The following is a 17,340-nucleotide window of genomic DNA, read 5'->3' as shown; positions in this document are numbered from 1 at the left end:
TCCTAATAGTAGCAAAATGACAGTTATGAAGTAGCAAGGAAAATAATTTTATGGTTGGGGGTCACCACAACATGAGGAACTGTATTAAAGGGTCGCGGCATTAGGAAGGTTGAGAACCATTGCTATAGAGACGTTTGGAAGAAGTAGCATTTGCTCAAAGAAGGAATGGGACTTTAAATTTTTTGTTTCTAACTCTTGGCTACATTGTTCCAACAATGATGTGAAGGTATGATTCTAACACGTGGCGCTGGAAGATCGGCCTGGGGAGAAGAGCCTGAGCAAGGTGTGCGGAGAGGCCCTGGAGGTGTTCTTCCCCATCCTCCCGGGGGTTACGGAGGAGAGGGCAGGCTATCGGCATCGTTGAAAGAGGATTGGCTGTGTTGTCCAAGAAAGATGATGATCAACTGTTCCGTGAGGCTCAGGATCTGAAACCCACCACGGGCTGCTCCAAGGTGTGGCCCACATTCTCCCAGGGGTGTAACTCGGTCCAAAGAAGCCTAGTGACACATTAGTCCATATGGCCATGGGCCAACACTTTGGGGTACGTATAGAACAGGGGTGTGTAACTGGAACAGGTCAGTGGAGTGGCTTCAATGGAATGCACAATATTTTGTGTACAGATAAGAACATTTTTTTTAAAAAACCCCAAAAACACCCATAACATTTTTCTGAGGAAATTTTGTAGTTTAAATAGATCCTTAACCCCTTCCCATCCCTGACTCCCCACACCCCCCCCCCCCCCAAAGCTTAAGAAACCATGTTGACTCTAGGGCTCCTGGACTCCTTCTTAGACTGAGAACCGATAAGAAGGCATTAAACCTCTTGAGAGAGAAATTGCATGAGGCTTCCAGTCGGGAGTTTCACCTGGACTACAACTCCCAGAGATCTCTGCGGCAAAGCCCGAGCTCATTGGTCAGTGGAAAAGACCCTCTCCTAACGCGACACACATAAAAACCAATAGGCTGGCGGCGTTCCCGAGCTTTCCCCGACCATCTCACCTATCAGAGGCCTTGGAGTCGATGCTTCCGGTACTCACTGCAGACTTTGGAACCGCGTTGGGTGAGTTGGGGCGGCTCCGGGAAAGCTGGTTTACTGCGGGGCAGTGAGTCCAAAGGTGTTATGTGTCCGCGGTTGCCCAGCCTGGCGGGTGTGGGGAGCCTGTGGGTGGGCGGGGTGGATGGTGGAGGGGCTGGCCCGTGGGGAGAGGGTGAAAGACACTCAGGCGTGCGGGCAGGATGGGAAGAGCGGTGGGGGCCGGCGTGCGGGGGTTAGTGGATGCGGAGGAGCCGCGGGTGCGTTCAAAGGAGTGAATATATTCCCCGTGACTTGTGAGTGACATTTCAGGGAATATATCCTAAAGTGACCATCCAAAAGAAGAAAATGCTTTATGCGTAAAGATCTTTATAAAGCGTCATTTATAATAGGCTCACGTGGGCTACAACCGGTGTCTCCGCAGTGAGAGAAATGATGCACCTTCACCGAGTGAATATTAAGTGGCCTATAAAGATAGTTTACAAAACTTTTAAATAATATGGGAAGATGCTAATATATTATGTTAAGTGAAAAAAACAACAACAACAACAATGCGATACAAAATTGCACGGTGTGATTGAAAAAGTTTAACCAAAACTGCATGGAAAAGTCTGGAGGTGTGTAATCATAACTTTCTTTGTGTGTGAATATACCTTTCTTGTGTGTTAATTTTTTTCCCCCCAAACACAAGCGAAAGTTTGTTTAGAAAGTAACAGGTATAAAAAGGTGAGCCAGCTGGGCTGCCTGGGCTCAGGAGACAAGTTATAGAGGCAAAAAGGAAGGGCCCTTGGAGCTTAGGAGAGAGAAAGGCCAAGACCACTCGCCTTGGTGTGTGTGGGGGGGGGGGGGGGGGGGGGGAGTGTAAATATTTTACAAAATACCAAATAATTGGAGGCCTCCTGAAGGTCATTTCAACTTTTGGCTTCTTGGCTTTTTGTGGGGAGACTCCCCCTCCTGGTTGCTAGAGCAAAGGGTCTGTGAACTGAGCGCAGCCTACGGGAGTTCTGAATGTTAAGCAATTGCCATCCGGTGAAGGGGCAGTGAAGCCGATTCTCAGCTGCTGAGAAGTTAGAGTCTCAGCTGACTAGAGGGAGGGGCAGCCGTGGTTTATCGTGCCTAGCAGCCTGTTTTCTGAGCCTGGTTCTTGAGCTTATTATTATTATTATTTTTATTTTATTTTATTTTGCTTAAGTTAATCAAGAGTGGTTTCTGTTGTTAATACCTGGGAACTGTGACTTATACCCCATTTTTTTGTCCAAAAGAAAAAATTTAGTCCTGGACGGTGTGGCTCATTTGGTTGGACTGGTCTCATGCACCAAAAGGTTGCACATACCTAGGTTGCGGGTACAGAAGGCAACCAATGGATGTTCCTCTCACATAAATGTTTCTCTCTTCCTCTCTCCTCCACTCCCTCTCTCCTCCTCTCCCTGTTCCTTCCCCTCTCTCTAAAAAATTAATAATCGTATTCTCCAGTGAGGATTTTAAAAATGTAGCACATATAAAATCATATATATGTATAAAGAAATATACATGTATTTCTTTAACATATTCAAAGGCTATACACCAAATTGTTAACAGTGCTTTTTTTCAAGGACTTAAGATTTGGGGGATGGCCGAAACCGGTTTGGCTCAGTGGATAGAGCATCGGCCTGTGGACTGAAAGGTCCCAGGTTCGATTCCGGTCAAGGGCATGTACCTGGGTTGCGGGCACATCCCCAGTAGGAGATGTGCAGGAGGCAGCTGATCGATGTTTCTCTCTCATCGATGTTTCTAACTCTCTATCTCTCTTCCTTCCTCTCTGTAAAAAATCAATAAAATATATTTAAAAAAAAAAAAGATTTGGGGGATGGGGTGGTGTTCAAGAGGAATTGGAGGAAACATTTTGTTTTACTTTAGACACCTCTGGTTTGTTTGAATTTCATAGCAGTGAGCATGTACTTTAGTCATCTAAATGTTTGGGGGGAAAAACCTTAAGAATGAAAAATTTGAAAGTAATACTTGCCTAGCCTAGTTTACATTATTGTGAAGGATTGTTGCAAGGAGCAAATGCAATCGAGAATGTGACACTATTCTGAAAATTAAGTGCTATTTGAAAATGATGAAGTAGAAATAGCAATAGTGACTTTTGAGTGTCATTTCAGCTTAGAGGTAAAGGCCATTGAGTCATGAATATCATTTATTGAATTGGCAGTGAAAGGAGAATAGAAATTAGATGATGATGGAGACTTTTCTCAACTTTTTAATTTGAAACTTTTCTAGCTTGAAAGTTCAAAATTCCATGAATACTGACATAGTCTCAATCTGAATTCAGCAATTATTAACATTTTGCTACATTTCCTTTAGTGAGCGCTCTCTCTCTCTCTCTCTCTCTCTATATATATATATATACCAAGTATATACACACATATATGTTTTTTGATATTTTTTTTTGGGGGGGGGGGGTGTTTGTTTTCTAAAGCATTTGAAAGCAAGTTGTAGGCATTATGACACTTTATTCCAAATACTTCAACATACATTATCTTAACAATAAAGACATTTTCCTACATAACCACAGTACCATGGTCACACTTAGGAAAATTATTAACTCTACAATGTTATCTAATATCCATTCCATATTCTAATTTCCCCAGTTTTTTTTTTGGGGGGGGGGGTAGAAAATTTTATTTCCTAAATTTAAGATCCAAAGATTATATGTTGCATTGGTTTGTTTTGGCTCAGTGGTCTCTGTGAACCTGCTACACTCCTCCTATCCTTTTATCCTCTCACAATACTGACCTGTGAAATGTCTAAGCCAGTTGTCTTGAAACATGTCCTATATTCTGGATTTCTCTGATGACAGTCTCAGGATGTAGCTTTTCTTTTTAATTATTTCAGATGACCTTTATCAGAAAGGATGGAGTTGGGAAAAGGAAAACTTCTCAGGAGTGGGCTGAATGCATTGTATCAAGCAATACACCCAATTCACGGCCTTGTCTGGACCGATGGGAAGCAGGTAGTCCTGACTGATGTACAGCTTCAGCGTGGAGAGGCCAAGTTTGGGGACTCGAAGGTCATTGGACAATTTGAGCACGTGTATGGGGTGTCGTGGGCCCCACCTGGGATAGCGGACACGCCCCCTCTGCTCGCTGTCCAGCACAAGCAGCATGTCACTGTGTGGCAGCTGTGTCCCAGTACCACAGAAACAAGCAAGCCGCTGCTGTCTCAGACCTGTGAGATTAGGGAAACACGCCCTGTCCTTCCCCAAGGCTGTGTGTGGCACCCACAAAGTGCTGTTCTGACGGTGCTGACCGCACGGGATGTCTCCATTGCCCATAACGTGCACTGTGATGGTTCCCGAGTGAAAGCGGACAGCAGCGCCCAGGGCCTTATTCACTGTGCGTGCTGGACCCAGGATGGCCAGCGGCTGGTGGTGGCCGTAGGCAGCAGCCTGCATTCTTACATCTGGGACAGTGCTCAGAAGACTCTCCAGCGGTGCTCCGTCTGCCCAGTATTGGATGTGCGCAGCGACGTGCGCTCCGTCGGGGCCGCTGAGGACTCACAGGTCGTCCTAGCCACCGAACTTCCGATAGGGAAGATTTGTGGCTTACATGCATCTGAAACATTTGGCGTTCCACCCAGCAGTGAAGACACTTGTCTGTATACGTCACCAGTTACTGATGAGGTGCCCTCTGTGGATAAAGGGGCAGCCTCTTGTGGAACAAATTCCGACACATCAGTGTCTCCCTTTTCTTCTTCCGGTTCAGATCCTCTGGATCTAACTCATATTCGTTTCAATAGATCTCAGTCTGAGAGCAATGCCCTTATTTGTCTAAGAAAAAAGAATTACTTGGCAGGAACCGATCTGGATTCTTCACATTTGATTCTTGTGACCTTTGCGCAAGTGGTGACCCAGGTCAAAAAAGTCACCATTCCAGGCATTCTGGTTCCTGATCTAATAGCATTTAATCTGAAAGCAAAGGTGGTAGCCGTGGCTTCCAATACTTGTAATGTAATTTTTATCTATTCTGTCATTCCAGCGGGTATGCCAAACATCCAGCAAATTCAATTAGAGAGTGGTGAGAGACCAAAAGGCATATGTTTCTTGACAGATAAATTATTATTAATTTTGATAGGAAAACAAAAATCCACTGATTCGACATTTCTCCCTTCTTCAAAGTCTGATGAGTATGTCATTCGCTTGATTGTTAGAGAAGTAACGTTGAAAGAGGAGTTTCCAGTAACAGTGAGCGAAAACCAGAGTGGCTATACTACCCTCAGTGCTCTGTTAAATAAAGCAGAGAGGAAAAAGCCAATTGAGAGTCTTTCCCCAGATATTTGTCACCAAAACAGAGGACTCTTGTTAACAGCTCATAGCAGTAGTCAAGGTGGAAGGCCTGGAAGTACTTTTATTAAAGAAATCAAACGCCCTCCATCCAGTGTGTGTGATGACTCCATAGCCCTGGAAACTCCAGAGGCTGAGCCCGTTGACGGGTCAGCGACACTGCCCAAACCCAGCAGCACACCAGACTTCACCAGCACCCTGGGCCCTCTTAATCTCCCTCCAAGAAAGAACTTACAGCGGGAAAAGGAAACTTGTCAGCTCTCTAAGGAACTGGAAATTTTATCTAGGAAACTGATGGAAGTACAGCGAAGTCTCTCTGAACTCACAGACTTCCTACGTAATGGAAAGAAGTCCTCTCCAGTGTATCCGCTCTCTCAGGATCTGCCTTACGTCCACATCTCTTACCAGGTAATTCCTCCTTCAGGAGCTACCACTGTACATAAGCTCCTGCAGCCAGTAGTCACTGCCAGAAAAATGGTTGGGAAAGATGGTGTTTAAATTGAACTGGGCATGTTATGTTACAGGCAAGCTGTCACACCTTTACGGGTTGGTTGCCTGCCAACCACATGGACACACATACCAGGATACACTGATTTTTATCATGTGCATGGTGTGAAAACATGAATGATTGCACTTATTCTATCAGTTCATATTTAGAAAAAAAATTTTTTTGTGCTATTTCATTGTGAAACTTTTTTCTTATGCAGTGCAGACCCTCTTCCATTTATAAGAAATGTCAATGCATCTATTTATGCATGCATATGCAAACGTAGTATTGCATAAATAGCATCCTGTCACTTTATCACAGCGGTTCTCAGCCTGTGGGTCGCGACCCCTTTGGCGGTCGAACGACCCTTTCACAGGGGTCGCCTAAGACCATCCTGCATATCAGATATTTACATGACGATTCATAACAGTAGCAACATGACAGTTATGAAGTAGCAATGAAAATAATTTTATGGTTGGGTCACAACATGAGGAACTGTATTTAAAGGGCCAGAAGGTTGAGAACCACTGCTTTATCATGAACACTTTCCTTCCTTATCGAACTGACCTCTGCTCCTCCCCACTTAACTAGCAGCTTAATGTGGATCCTTCCATAGTGTAATTCATACTCATAATCTTACACAGTCCTTTGCATAAATAGATACATAGGTACAAGCGATATATAGGTTCAGGGGTGGTTATTGTTTTATAGAAATAGGGTATACAGTGTACTCTTTACTTCATGCTGAGAGTATGCTGTTTATTCAGGCGTTCCCTGTTGATGGACATTCACTTTGTTTTCAGTTGCTTAGTGCTGCAATAGTATTCTTGTATGTATCCATTTGTTTTCCTACTTTTGTTTCTATTGGGTTGGTTCCCAGAAGCAGGAATGCAATTTGAATATATGTTTCTACTTTTAAAAAAAACTTGCCAGATTGCCTTTCAAAGATTTTTACTTAACAATGTGTCATTACATGCTCACCAGCTACCTTTTCCTCACATCCTCATGAATGTGATAAATGTGAAATAGTATTTCACTTTTATTAATTTCTTTTTTCCTTTACTATTAGTGAATTTGAGTACATATGTCTTCATGTTCTGGGGCCAATGAATGAGTTACCTATTGCTCATTTTTTCACTATTGAGTTATCAGTTTACAAGAAGTTTTTGTATATTATACAAATTAATATGCATGTAATGTCTAGATTTTCTTGCAATATACTTTATTTATTTATTTATTTATTTACCTATTTATTTATTTATTTATTTAATCCTCGCTTGAGGATATTTTTCCATTGATTTTTTAGAGAGCATGGAAGGGAGAGGGAGAGACAGAGAAAGAGAAAGAGAAATACCCATGTGAGAGAGAGACACCTATTGGTTGCCTCCCACATGAACCCTGACCAAGGCTGGGGATTGAGCCTGCAACCGAGGTACATGCCCTTGACTGGAATCGAACCCAGGACCCTTCAGTCCAAGGGCTGAGGCTCTATCCACTGAGCAAACCAGCCAGGGCCCTTGCAGTCTTTTATTTTGCTTTTTACATTTGTGTTTTTTAATCGATTTGAGAGACAGAGGAACATTGATTTGTTGTTCCACTTATTTACGTATTAATTGGTTGCTTCTTGTATGTGCCCTGACCCGGTATCACACCAAGAGAGCTACCTGGCCAGGGCCTACATTTACATTTTCAATCTTTAATTAAATTTTTGTGTATGGGCCACTTCTATTTTCTGAGAGTTAGATAGCCAGTTGTGTCAGCAACATTACTAAAAATTCACCTTTATCCCACTGAACTGAGTCTACCATATTTATCATATATAAACTTATCTGTACTGGTATCTAATTCTAGATTCTCCGTACTGCAACTGTTGGAGGGTGGATCTCTTTACCTAGAACTTTATCCATATCACGCTGATTTGATTACTGTAGACATATATCTTCGTTTTAAAAGATACTTGCAGCCCTAACCGGTTTGGCTCAGTGGATAGAGCGTCAGCCTGAGGACTGAAGGGTCCCAGGTTTGATTCTGGTCAAGGGCATGTACCTTGGTTGTGGGCACATCCCCAGTGGGGGGTGTGCAGGAGGCAGCTGATCGATGTTTCTCTCTCATCGATGTTTCTAACTCTCTATCCCTCTCCCTTCCTCTCTGTAAAAAATCAATCTCTGTGCAATCTGTCCCCCTGACCTCCTATAGTTAACATTTTTACTTTTATTTTTTTATGCAGATACTAGCAGATATTACTATATATATGTTTTTAAATATATTTTATTGATTTTTTATAGAGAGGAGGGGAAGAGGGATAGAGAGTTAGAAACATGGATGAGAGAGAAACATCTATCAGCTGCCTCCTGCATGCCCCCCACTGAGGATCGAGCCCGCAACCAAGGTACACGCCCCTGACCAGAATCGAACCTGGGACCCTTTTTCAGTCTGTGGGTCGACGCTCTCTATCCCCTGAGCAAAACTGGCCAGGACACTATATATTTTTATTTCCTCTTTTACACAAAGTGTAAGGCATTATATCCAGTGTTTTGCATCTTTCTTTTTCCATTTAATAATATATCCTCAAGAATTCTCCATATCACCCTAGCCGGTTTGGCTCAGTGGATAGAGTGTCAGCCTATGGACTGACGGGTCCTAGGTTCAATTCCGATGCTTGGGTTGTGGGCTCGATCCCCAGTAGGAGGCATGCAGGAGGCAGCTGATCCATGATTCTCTCTCATCATTGCTGTTTCTATCTCTCTCTCCCTCTCCCTTCCTCTCTGAAATCAATAAAAATATATTTTTTTTTAAAAAGAATTCTCCATATCAGCATATAGAGCTTTTTTCTTTTTCTACATCTGCACAGTATTTTTTTTTCCTAATTACAAAAGTAATATGTGTTCACTGGGGGGAGAAAGGGAATGTAACCAATATAGGAATAATTAATGTTGAAAGTAAAAATTCTTCATAATTGAACCCTTAGAGAAAATCACAGAGTTAGTTCTAAGTAATTCTATATTTTTTCTACCAAATAATAACATATTTTTTTCTTTTGTAAACATTTGTAAATGTGAAATTCTGTATATTTTGAGTAAAAGAAATGTGGGGTATTTAGCCTTTTCAGTTCTTCAGTTTCTCAGTTTATAATGAACTGATTGAACCAAGCTATTATCAATAATTACCTCTGGAAGGGACTTTACTTTCCACATTATAAATTTATGTTTTACTCTATATTGAGGATATATCCCTTTTGTAATGAGAAAAGTGAGAGAAAAAAAGGCAAAATAATCAGTAGCAAGGAAGAGTTTCTCCTGTAATTTCCAAAGTGACATTTTTTGTAGAGTTCAAATAAATGATTAGTTGCTTCTGGCCTTTATAATTTATTAATATTTAAAATGTTAATAGTAGACATGCTCTTTTAGTTGTTTATTCTTCCACCAATGTAGTACAGTTTATCTTCCATCGTTGAAATTATATTTCTCAGTAGTCAGAAAATGAGTAGTAATAATTTTAACAACAAAATAAGTTAGATACATAACTTGCTAATAAAACTCTTCTTCAAATGCTTACAGGAAGTTATTGTTGCAAATAACATATAATTAGAAGTTATATTTTTTATTTTATGACTATACCTTTGGACTCTTTTTTTTTTTTTAATATATTTTATTGATTTTTTACAGAGAGGAAGGGAGAGAGATAGAGAGTTAGAAACATCGATGAGAGAGAAACATCAATCAGCTGCCTCCTGCACATCTCCTACTGGGGATGTGCCCGCAACCCAGGTACATGCCCTTGACCGGAATCGAACCTGGGACCTTTCAGTCCGCAGGCCGATGCTCTATCCACTGAGCCAAACCGGTTTCGGCTGGACTCTTAATATATCTTAAATTAGAACTGTAATTATTTTATATTTTCTTTAGGGATATTTGAAACCAATTTTAAAGATGAGTTAATGTTTAATAAGACTTTAAAATTTAATAATCATTTTTATTTGTACTTTTTCTAAACGAAGTGAATTTTGACCAGTTTGTTTACTTGTGCAAATCCTTAGGGCAGTCTTTCTTGGCATTTTTCCCCCCAATAAAGAGAGCATTAAGTTTTGTGAGTTATACCTAAAATAGCCAGGCACCTGTTCCTCACCATCAGATTGTGTCTCTTAGGCTGCCGTCCATCATCTGTAGTGTTATTAGTCAGATCCTAGGACAGCCAGTTCCTAGTGATAAAGTTCTAGGAAAAGTAAATTAGGGGTTGTGTTTTGTTCTGACCCTTTAGTTGTGTTAAATAATAGAGCAAAAAGCTCCTGATATAAAACTGAAGTCTAATTGATAGTGGTACTAGATAAGGATTTTAAAAAACTATTTGCACTTTCTAAAGAAATGTTAACTCCATTGCTTCTGCAATTGGCTTAACAACTTTTTTTTTGTATTTGAAGAAACGTTATTCTGTAGAATCTGTTGTTGAAAAAAGAGACGTGCTTCTCTGCAATGGCAAACTGAGGCTCAGCACAGTGCAGCAGACTTTCGGCCTCGCTCTGGTTGAAATGCTGCATGGTAGGTAAAATCCAGAAATCAACCCTGCCCAGCACCCCTCCTTCCACCATCTGTTTTGTTACTTTCACTGGTAATGAAAATGATGTGTACTGATCATTCTGTGATTCTCTAGATAATTAGCAACTATTATTAATTGCCTGCTGTATACCCAGGCCTTTTACACCAGACACATGGAAAAAAATATGTGTTGTGCCCTTAAGGAACTTATAGCCTAGCCGAAAAACCTAACTGTATACATGAAAAACTAGAAAAAAGTTACAAAGCCATATAAAGGGTGGGGCAAAAGTAGGTTTTCAGTTGGTCGTATTGAAAATAATGCAATAAATAATAAGTAATAATACAAGAATAAACTGTGTTGAGTAATCATAGCTATCAACCTACTTTTGCCCCACCCTGTATAACAACTGCAAGGAAATCACATAAAAACCTCATATATACCTGTTGCACTAGGACATAAAGATCATAGCAACATTGCAGAATATTTCTGAAAGGGGTTGTTTTAATGTGCAGCAAACATATGGACATGAGGGGCACTTCTGGATGGTGAGGGACTGAGTCATGCCCACATTCCATCAGGTTTTGGTTTTCTTAGGCACTTGACTGGAATCGAACCCGGGAGCCTTCAGTCCGCAGGCTGACGCTCTATCCACTAAGCCAAACCAGCTAGGACTATATATTTTTTTCTTTTTTAAATATGTTTTTATTATTTCAGAGAGGAAGAGAAAACGATGAGAGAGAGAAACATCAGTGATGAGAGAGAATCATTGATTGGCTGGCTGCTTCCTGCACGGCCCCACACTGGGGATCGAGCCTGCAACCTGGGCATGTGCCCTGACCGGGAATTGAACTGTGACCTCCAGGCTCATAGGTCAACACTCAACCACTGAGCAACACTAGCTGGGCTGCTACATTTTCCTTGACATTTTGGTGGGTTCCAGTGGTGACCCATTATAAATAACATTAATGAAAACCTCTCTATTTTACGTGTTGTTTTTGTAAAGTATAGATTTTCAGAAGTGAAATTACAAGGTCAAAAGGTTAAGACACCATAGACTTGAAAGAGCCAGAGAAGGTCCAGGCATGCTGATGGCCCTCGGCTATCCTGGAACCAGCCATACAGGATTTTCTGGGCCATTCTAGTCTAGCTCTAGTCATTTTTGCCTCCTTGGGTGTCCAGAGGTTGGTATGGATCTAAAGAGTAGAGAAGGTTCCTCCATAAGAGTGGCTGTTCCCAACCTTGCATATTTTCTGGAGAAACTGATTAAGAGCATGTAGGTAAGGTAGGGACACTCCACACACAACCCCTAACGTGTGTGCAGGCAGAAGCCCAGATACATACCACTGAGTAATAAATGCCCAGCCGGAGTGAAAAGTGTATGTCCTTTAGCTCTGCCTAAGTCCTCAACATCCTCTTCCTGCCATACTTCCAGACCCTCCGTAACAGTCCTTCCATCTCCCCATTCTCTAAAGCCTTATGATCAGGTTTAATATTATCAGCTACTGAATTCTTCCCCCAAAAAAGTCATATTTGTTGTTTTTCCTTGTGGAATAAGATGATATATCTTAAATTGCCTATGTGTTCATTTTACTTTGCAGACTCCCGCTGGATCCTTCTCTCTGCTGATAGTGAAGGCTTCATCCCATTAACTTTTACAGCCAAACAGGAAATACTCGTAAGAGATGGCAGCTCCAGGTCAAATATCTTCAGAGACTCTCTGTCTCAGAGTCTTGATTCTGGTCCTTGTCTTGAAGTCTTTGGAGAACATACAGCCCAGCGTTTCGATGCCACCAGCTATTCCAACCATCTAGGCTGATACTTGTTTGCAGAGTATTTGCTGCATAGCTTTTCAGATGAGACCATTACAAACAAGATCTGTTTTCCACTGTGGGCTCTTCCCTCTCACACTGTCACACAGAGGTGAAGCACTTGCCTGGTTGGCTCGGCCACTTCTCCATCTTCCCCAGAATGAGGCTCACGCTAGGAGGGAGCGCAGCCTTTGTTAGATGGCTCAGAAAGTGCTTGCTTATGTATTCATGAGGTGTGGTTTTGTCTGGAGGCGGAATTCCCAGAACAAGACAATGTAATGGTGCCCTATGGATTGTGTTTTATGGTTTCTCTGAGGCTTTCTGTCCCAGCCCAGAGCTGTGTTAAAGCTGTCTTAGAAGCACTTAAAAGGTACCTCAGCACTGTGATAGATCTTTCTCTTGGCTTAAAGATGAGGATAAGGAGTGCATATCCTCCAGCATATTCTTCTTAGCCCAAACCAGCAGAAATCTACAGAGCTCAAAGGAAGATAAAAAGCCACTGACTGCTACCTCCCTCCCCCGCTCTGCTCCCTAGAACAGGATGGACCTCCCAGAATGTAAACCTAACTCTATTGCTTCCCTAGAAAATTCTGGCTGACTAAGGTCCGGATACTCCTAAAAACTGGCCCTGGGCAGATTTCAAAGGACATTTCAGTGCCTTGACCCTTCTAGACCCCTCTTGGGTGTGTGCTGATGTTACTAGTACAATGCCAAGAACAGGCAAAGTCTAAGGCATGGTGTAGTAGACACATTATATTTAATTAAGCAACCCTCCCTAGTTTCTTTGTTGGGGGTTTTAACATCATTGGTTGGATCTTTTGTTTTGTGTACTTGCTCTTTTTTACAATCTTGAAATACCACATTTCTATGATGTTTATTTTCCATTTCAGGTTTTCCTGACTCTAGATTAACACCAATATCTTCAATGTTGACTTCTTGGATTTTTTCCTTGGTTGCACAAGCCTCCTCAAGATTTTCTCCAAATTTAACTTTTTCTTGACTCTTCATTGTTAGAATATCTGCAATTGCATGTCGCATTTCTTCAATAGGCTGAGCTCCTGCCAGCATGGCCTTCTCAAAGATTGAGATAATATTTTCAATAGAACTTGTGAGTGGTTCAACACGTGCAAGGCATATCCAATACTTAACAAGTTTTTTGGCATCTGGAATATTTTTAATCAGGTCATTCAGTATGTTTAATACTTCTTCTTTGGGGCATCCCTCATTAATCAGGTTTAGGCATTCAGAAAATGTCTTGTTTACTTTTTCAGTAAATAATCTTTGTTCTTCTTCTGCCAGGGTAGTCCAAAATGACCCAACTGGTTTTTCATTCTGTCCTTCAGCTTCAGGCTGGGCTATTACTGAGCTAAGAGGCCTTCTCAACATTTTTCCCTTTGCTAGCTCTCCACTCAGACGAGCTTTTCTTTCTTCTACGGTTTCTTTGGGCTGAGCCCTTCTCCTTTTTTTGGGGCGGGGGGGTGGGCTGAGCCCTTCTATTGATAGTTGCTTTTGCTATAGTATGCCTGCACTGCTCAATGGTTTTTTACTTTTCTATCTGTTTGATATTAGAAGATGAAGCAGGCCTGGCTATCATTTCAGATGTGATGCTTCTTGATACTGTCTTATTTCTTTTTACTTTCTGAGAAGAAATGGTTTTGACACTAGATAAAACTGTATTTAATTATAGTAATTCTTTCTCATGAGACCCTTTCCAAATGTAACATTGGCAATGCCTTGTTTCAGGGAGTCCTGGGTATTATGAGTATTACTGTGGTGACTTCTAATAGGAGGACATAAAAGTTGTTCATTCTGAGATGTAGCCCTCACAAATTTAGTCGTAGTCATCATCTTTGAGGCTCTGTGACTTTTTGCTGTTACACTGCTGGTGTTTATAGGCTGAGGTTTTGTGGCCTTAGAGATAGGAGTTGAAAGTTTCTTTGTTATTGCAGAATGCTCATCTTTGACTTATACAGGTTTTCTAAATGAATTAACCTTAGATTGAACAATTTGGCCACGATAAAATCCAAGCACAGGTTTCTTTTTTATATATATATATTTTATTGATTTTCTACAGAGAGGAAGGGAGAGGGATAGTCAGGAACATCGATGAGAGAGAATCATCAATCAGCTGCCTCCTACACACCCCCTACTGGGGATGTGCCCGCAACCAAGGTACATGCCCTTGACTGGAATCGAACCCAGGACCCCTGAGTCCGCAGGCCGACACTCTATCCACTGAGCCAAACCGGTGAGGGCCAAGCACAGGTTTCTTGAGCACGTTAGCATCTTGCTTTGGTTTTTCTGTAGTCACTTGTTTCTTTTTATTATTGTTTTTAATGTGAAACGCTTGGCTTAATGTCATACGTTGACCTTGGCGATCATTTGTAATTGGTAACAACTGCAGAGTTTGATTATTCTCCAAGTTATATGTATCAGTAGCTATAGTTGAATTGGTTAATTCATTAGCAGGTTTTAACGGAACACAATTGTTTCCCATTATTACATTATTTTTGCTCCTTGTAGGTCTATGGACATTTTCTTTATCAGCCATTTTTGTCTTAAGTTTCAGAACTTTTGTCTCTTCTTGGACCAGACCCTCAGATGCCATCATTCCCTCGTTTCTACTGGAGAATTTCTGATTTTCCTGTTTGTATGCAAAAAGAGTTTTGTTTTTTTAACAGATGCTCCTTGAGTTTTTGTTTTCTTTGCTCTCTGAAGGCGAACTGGGCCCTCTGACTCGGGGGAAGCTGCAGGTTGCCTGGAACCGCTAGAGATTCTAGCAGGAAGCCTTCCAGGAAAATCCTCTCCTGCTGTCGGCCTCAGCTCTTAAATTGTAACTTTAATTTTGGTATTTTTCTTTTCCTTTAGTCACGTTTTAGAGACTAGCATAGAGTCTGTGAGAGAAAATATTTCAGAAAGTTGGAAATTTCACTGAATCTGGGATAGCCCTAAAAAGTACCAGGTATTATAAATAAGGGCTAAAGGGCCCGCTTAGTATTGTGGAAAGAGCCCTGATCCCAACTCTAGATAAACACAGCACTTCTTACTGCCTTCAAACACGTTATAAATTTCATTTACTGCAGCATAACCAGTCGGTCTGTGTGGCTAGTCATCACATCTGCAGACCCTTGTTTCAGCCATAGAAGCTCCATTAGCACATGGTCATTTTTTTCCATTGCCTTTAAAATTATCTGGAAAGAAATATTTTGCACCCTTGGGGACTCCTGTCTGTTACAGTTTATGAAGATGGAGCTGGGATAGGAAAGAAGCAAGGGCCCATTTTGTGGTTCAGATGCATTAGAGAGCTGGTGGGATAATGGAAGAGGAGGCCACTTGTCTGTACTCTGTTGCCTGAGAGCAATATCTGAGGACAGTCTGAGGCCTGGCTCCGTTTTCTGGGTGGGATGAAAGCACATACTGTGAAGCCTAACGAGGGGGTTGGGGGACCCCATAGTAAGTTCAAGGTGGCTGCCTCAAGGTGTATGTTACAGTCAGCGTTTCACTGGTCAGTCTTCAATAAAATCACTCATGGTTGATGCAGCTGTTGTGAATGTTTTGATGGTATTTTCTTTGTGATCATTGCTGTTACACAGAAATATTCTTGATTTTATGTGTGTGTATGTTGTCTGTATTTCTTCCTCTGGTGGACATGTCACCAGAAAGAACCTGGCCCGGAGCAGGTCTGCCTTGGGCGGCTGGTAGTGTGTGGGTTCTTGACTTCGTGCAGGAAGGATTTCACAGTAAGAGTTCAGGTGATTTTGAGAGTAGATGTATTACAGTTGGGGACAGTGAAACAAAGAAAGAGCCTAGGATAGAAGCAGCAGCAGAAGGGAGCCTAGGCAGTGCTCTGCTCTGGCTCCTTAGAAACATTATGGGAAAGAAGTGGCCCACGCTGGGCTGTGTGGACTCACTGAGAAGTGAAAGCCCCAGTGGCAGAAGTGAGCTGAGATGGGGATGCTGTCAGCGCAAAGGGGTCTTGGACACAGGTTCAGGGGGTTAGCCTGGGACAAGCTGCCACTGCCTGCTGCTCCCCTGGTTGCAAGGCTCATGGAGACCTTTAGAGTTTAGGAGAGAAAAGTAAAGATGCACACCTCAGAGGGAAGAAAGGCAAGTGCGTGCTCCAGAGAGAGCCCGCACTGGCTTGTCTTAGGGATTCTTAATCTGTTTCTAAAGGGGATTTTGGCAGAGGTCTCGGGAGGATCTCAATAGAATATTCAGCTTTGCAGGTGTGTCCTTTAATATGCTGATTAATCAGAGTCATTCTCTTGTCAGTTTCACCTTCAAAGAATGTCACCAAAGAGGGACCCGGACAGCATGGGGCCTGCCCCTAAGTGGTCTGGAATGTTTAAACCATTTGCTCCTAAGTGTCCCTGGTTAGGGAAGATAAGTCCTTGTGATTTATTATCTTGCTGGGACCAGTTTGTTCAGCTTTCTGTCTCAGTTTCCCCATTATACTTGCCATGGAATATTTCTAGCTCAGACAGTTCCGAATATAAATTCTTTAGTTCTTCACAACAAATCTGATTCCATGACAACTCTCATACAAAAGATATTTCCTTTGCCTCTGCTATTATTATAGTCATTGAAACAATAGAAGATAATCCAGCATTTGCTGCTTTTGGAGTCAGGGAGAGAGAGCTAATTTCTTTAAATTATTTAGCCTGACCGCAGTGGCTCAGTGGTTCGGCATCGATCTATGAACCAGGAGGTCCCGTTCGATTCCTGGTCAGGGCACATGCTCAGGTTGCCGGCTTGATCTCCAATCAAGCAGGAGGTAGCCAATCAATGATTCTCTCTCATCATTGATGTTTCTATCTCCCTCTCCCTCTCTAAAATCAATAAAAATATATTTTAAAAAACTAAATAATTGTTTAATGTTATATTGAGAATATTTTACATAAGGAAAGTCATTTACAAATCTCATTTTGTGCCCAAATTTTCCTAAAATTTGTATGGATATTTGATACATGAGATAGATATAAAGTATAGGAAGGCTTAATAATAAAATGAACCACCAACCACCTAATTTAAGAACTATATTAGGTTCAAGACCATCTCTACCACTGCCTTAGACAAGTGGCTTAAGCTCTCTCAGCCTGTTTCCTCACCTGAATAAGAGAACACTAGTTCCCGCTTCATAGGGTGGCTGTGAGGGAGAA

General features: G+C 41.7%; 1 protein-coding gene and 2 pseudogenes across 3 annotated transcripts; 1 reads left to right on the top strand and 2 right to left on the bottom strand.

Moving 5' to 3' along the window:
- The first annotated feature begins 987 nt into the window (after positions 1 to 987).
- WDCP (WD repeat and coiled coil containing) lies at positions 988 to 17,012 on the top strand. Of its 3 annotated transcripts, none has more exons than XM_070428763.1 (4): positions 988 to 1,059; positions 3,907 to 5,761; positions 10,258 to 10,375; positions 11,972 to 17,012. In XM_070428763.1, exons 2-4 carry the CDS (start codon positions 3,926 to 3,928, stop codon positions 12,187 to 12,189), a joined length of 2,172 nt encoding a protein of 723 aa, XP_070284864.1. In that variant the 5' UTR covers positions 988 to 1,059; positions 3,907 to 3,925; the 3' UTR covers positions 12,190 to 17,012. The 3 variants fall into 3 exon arrangements, with proteins under 3 accessions (XP_070284864.1, XP_070284863.1, XP_070284865.1); XM_070428762.1 differs by lacking the exon at positions 988 to 1,059 and adding an exon at positions 1,286 to 1,649; XM_070428764.1 differs by lacking the exons at positions 988 to 1,059; positions 10,258 to 10,375 and adding an exon at positions 1,286 to 1,649 and having other exon boundaries at positions 11,972 to 12,120.
- LOC139019605 (cytoskeleton-associated protein 2 pseudogene) lies at positions 12,881 to 14,227 on the bottom strand (annotated as a pseudogene).
- On the bottom strand, positions 14,283 to 16,230 carry LOC139019604 (cytoskeleton-associated protein 2 pseudogene; annotated as a pseudogene).
- Positions 17,013 to 17,340: the final 328 nt, after the last annotated feature.

The sequence above is a fragment of the Myotis yumanensis genome, unplaced genomic scaffold, assembly GCF_028538775.1.
Source record: "Myotis yumanensis isolate MYYU_CA2020_CCGP unplaced genomic scaffold, mMyoYum1.0.hap1 SCAF_11, whole genome shotgun sequence".
NCBI classification, from domain to species: domain Eukaryota; kingdom Metazoa; phylum Chordata; class Mammalia; order Chiroptera; family Vespertilionidae; genus Myotis; species Myotis yumanensis.
The sequence above is the reverse complement of the archived record's forward strand: the minus strand, read 5'-3'. Positions and strand labels throughout refer to the sequence as shown.

Coding starts and splice junctions, on each gene's coding strand:
- WDCP (XM_070428763.1), top strand. CDS start 3,926: ATGGAGTTGGGAAAAGGAAAACTTCTCAGGAGTGGGCTGAATGCATTG. Junction 5,762..10,257: donor ACGTCCACATCTCTTACCAG/GTAATTCCTCCT, acceptor TTGTATTTGAAG/AAACGTTATTCTGTAGAATC. Junction 10,376..11,971: donor TCTGGTTGAAATGCTGCATG/GTAGGTAAAATC, acceptor TTTACTTTGCAG/ACTCCCGCTGGATCCTTCTC.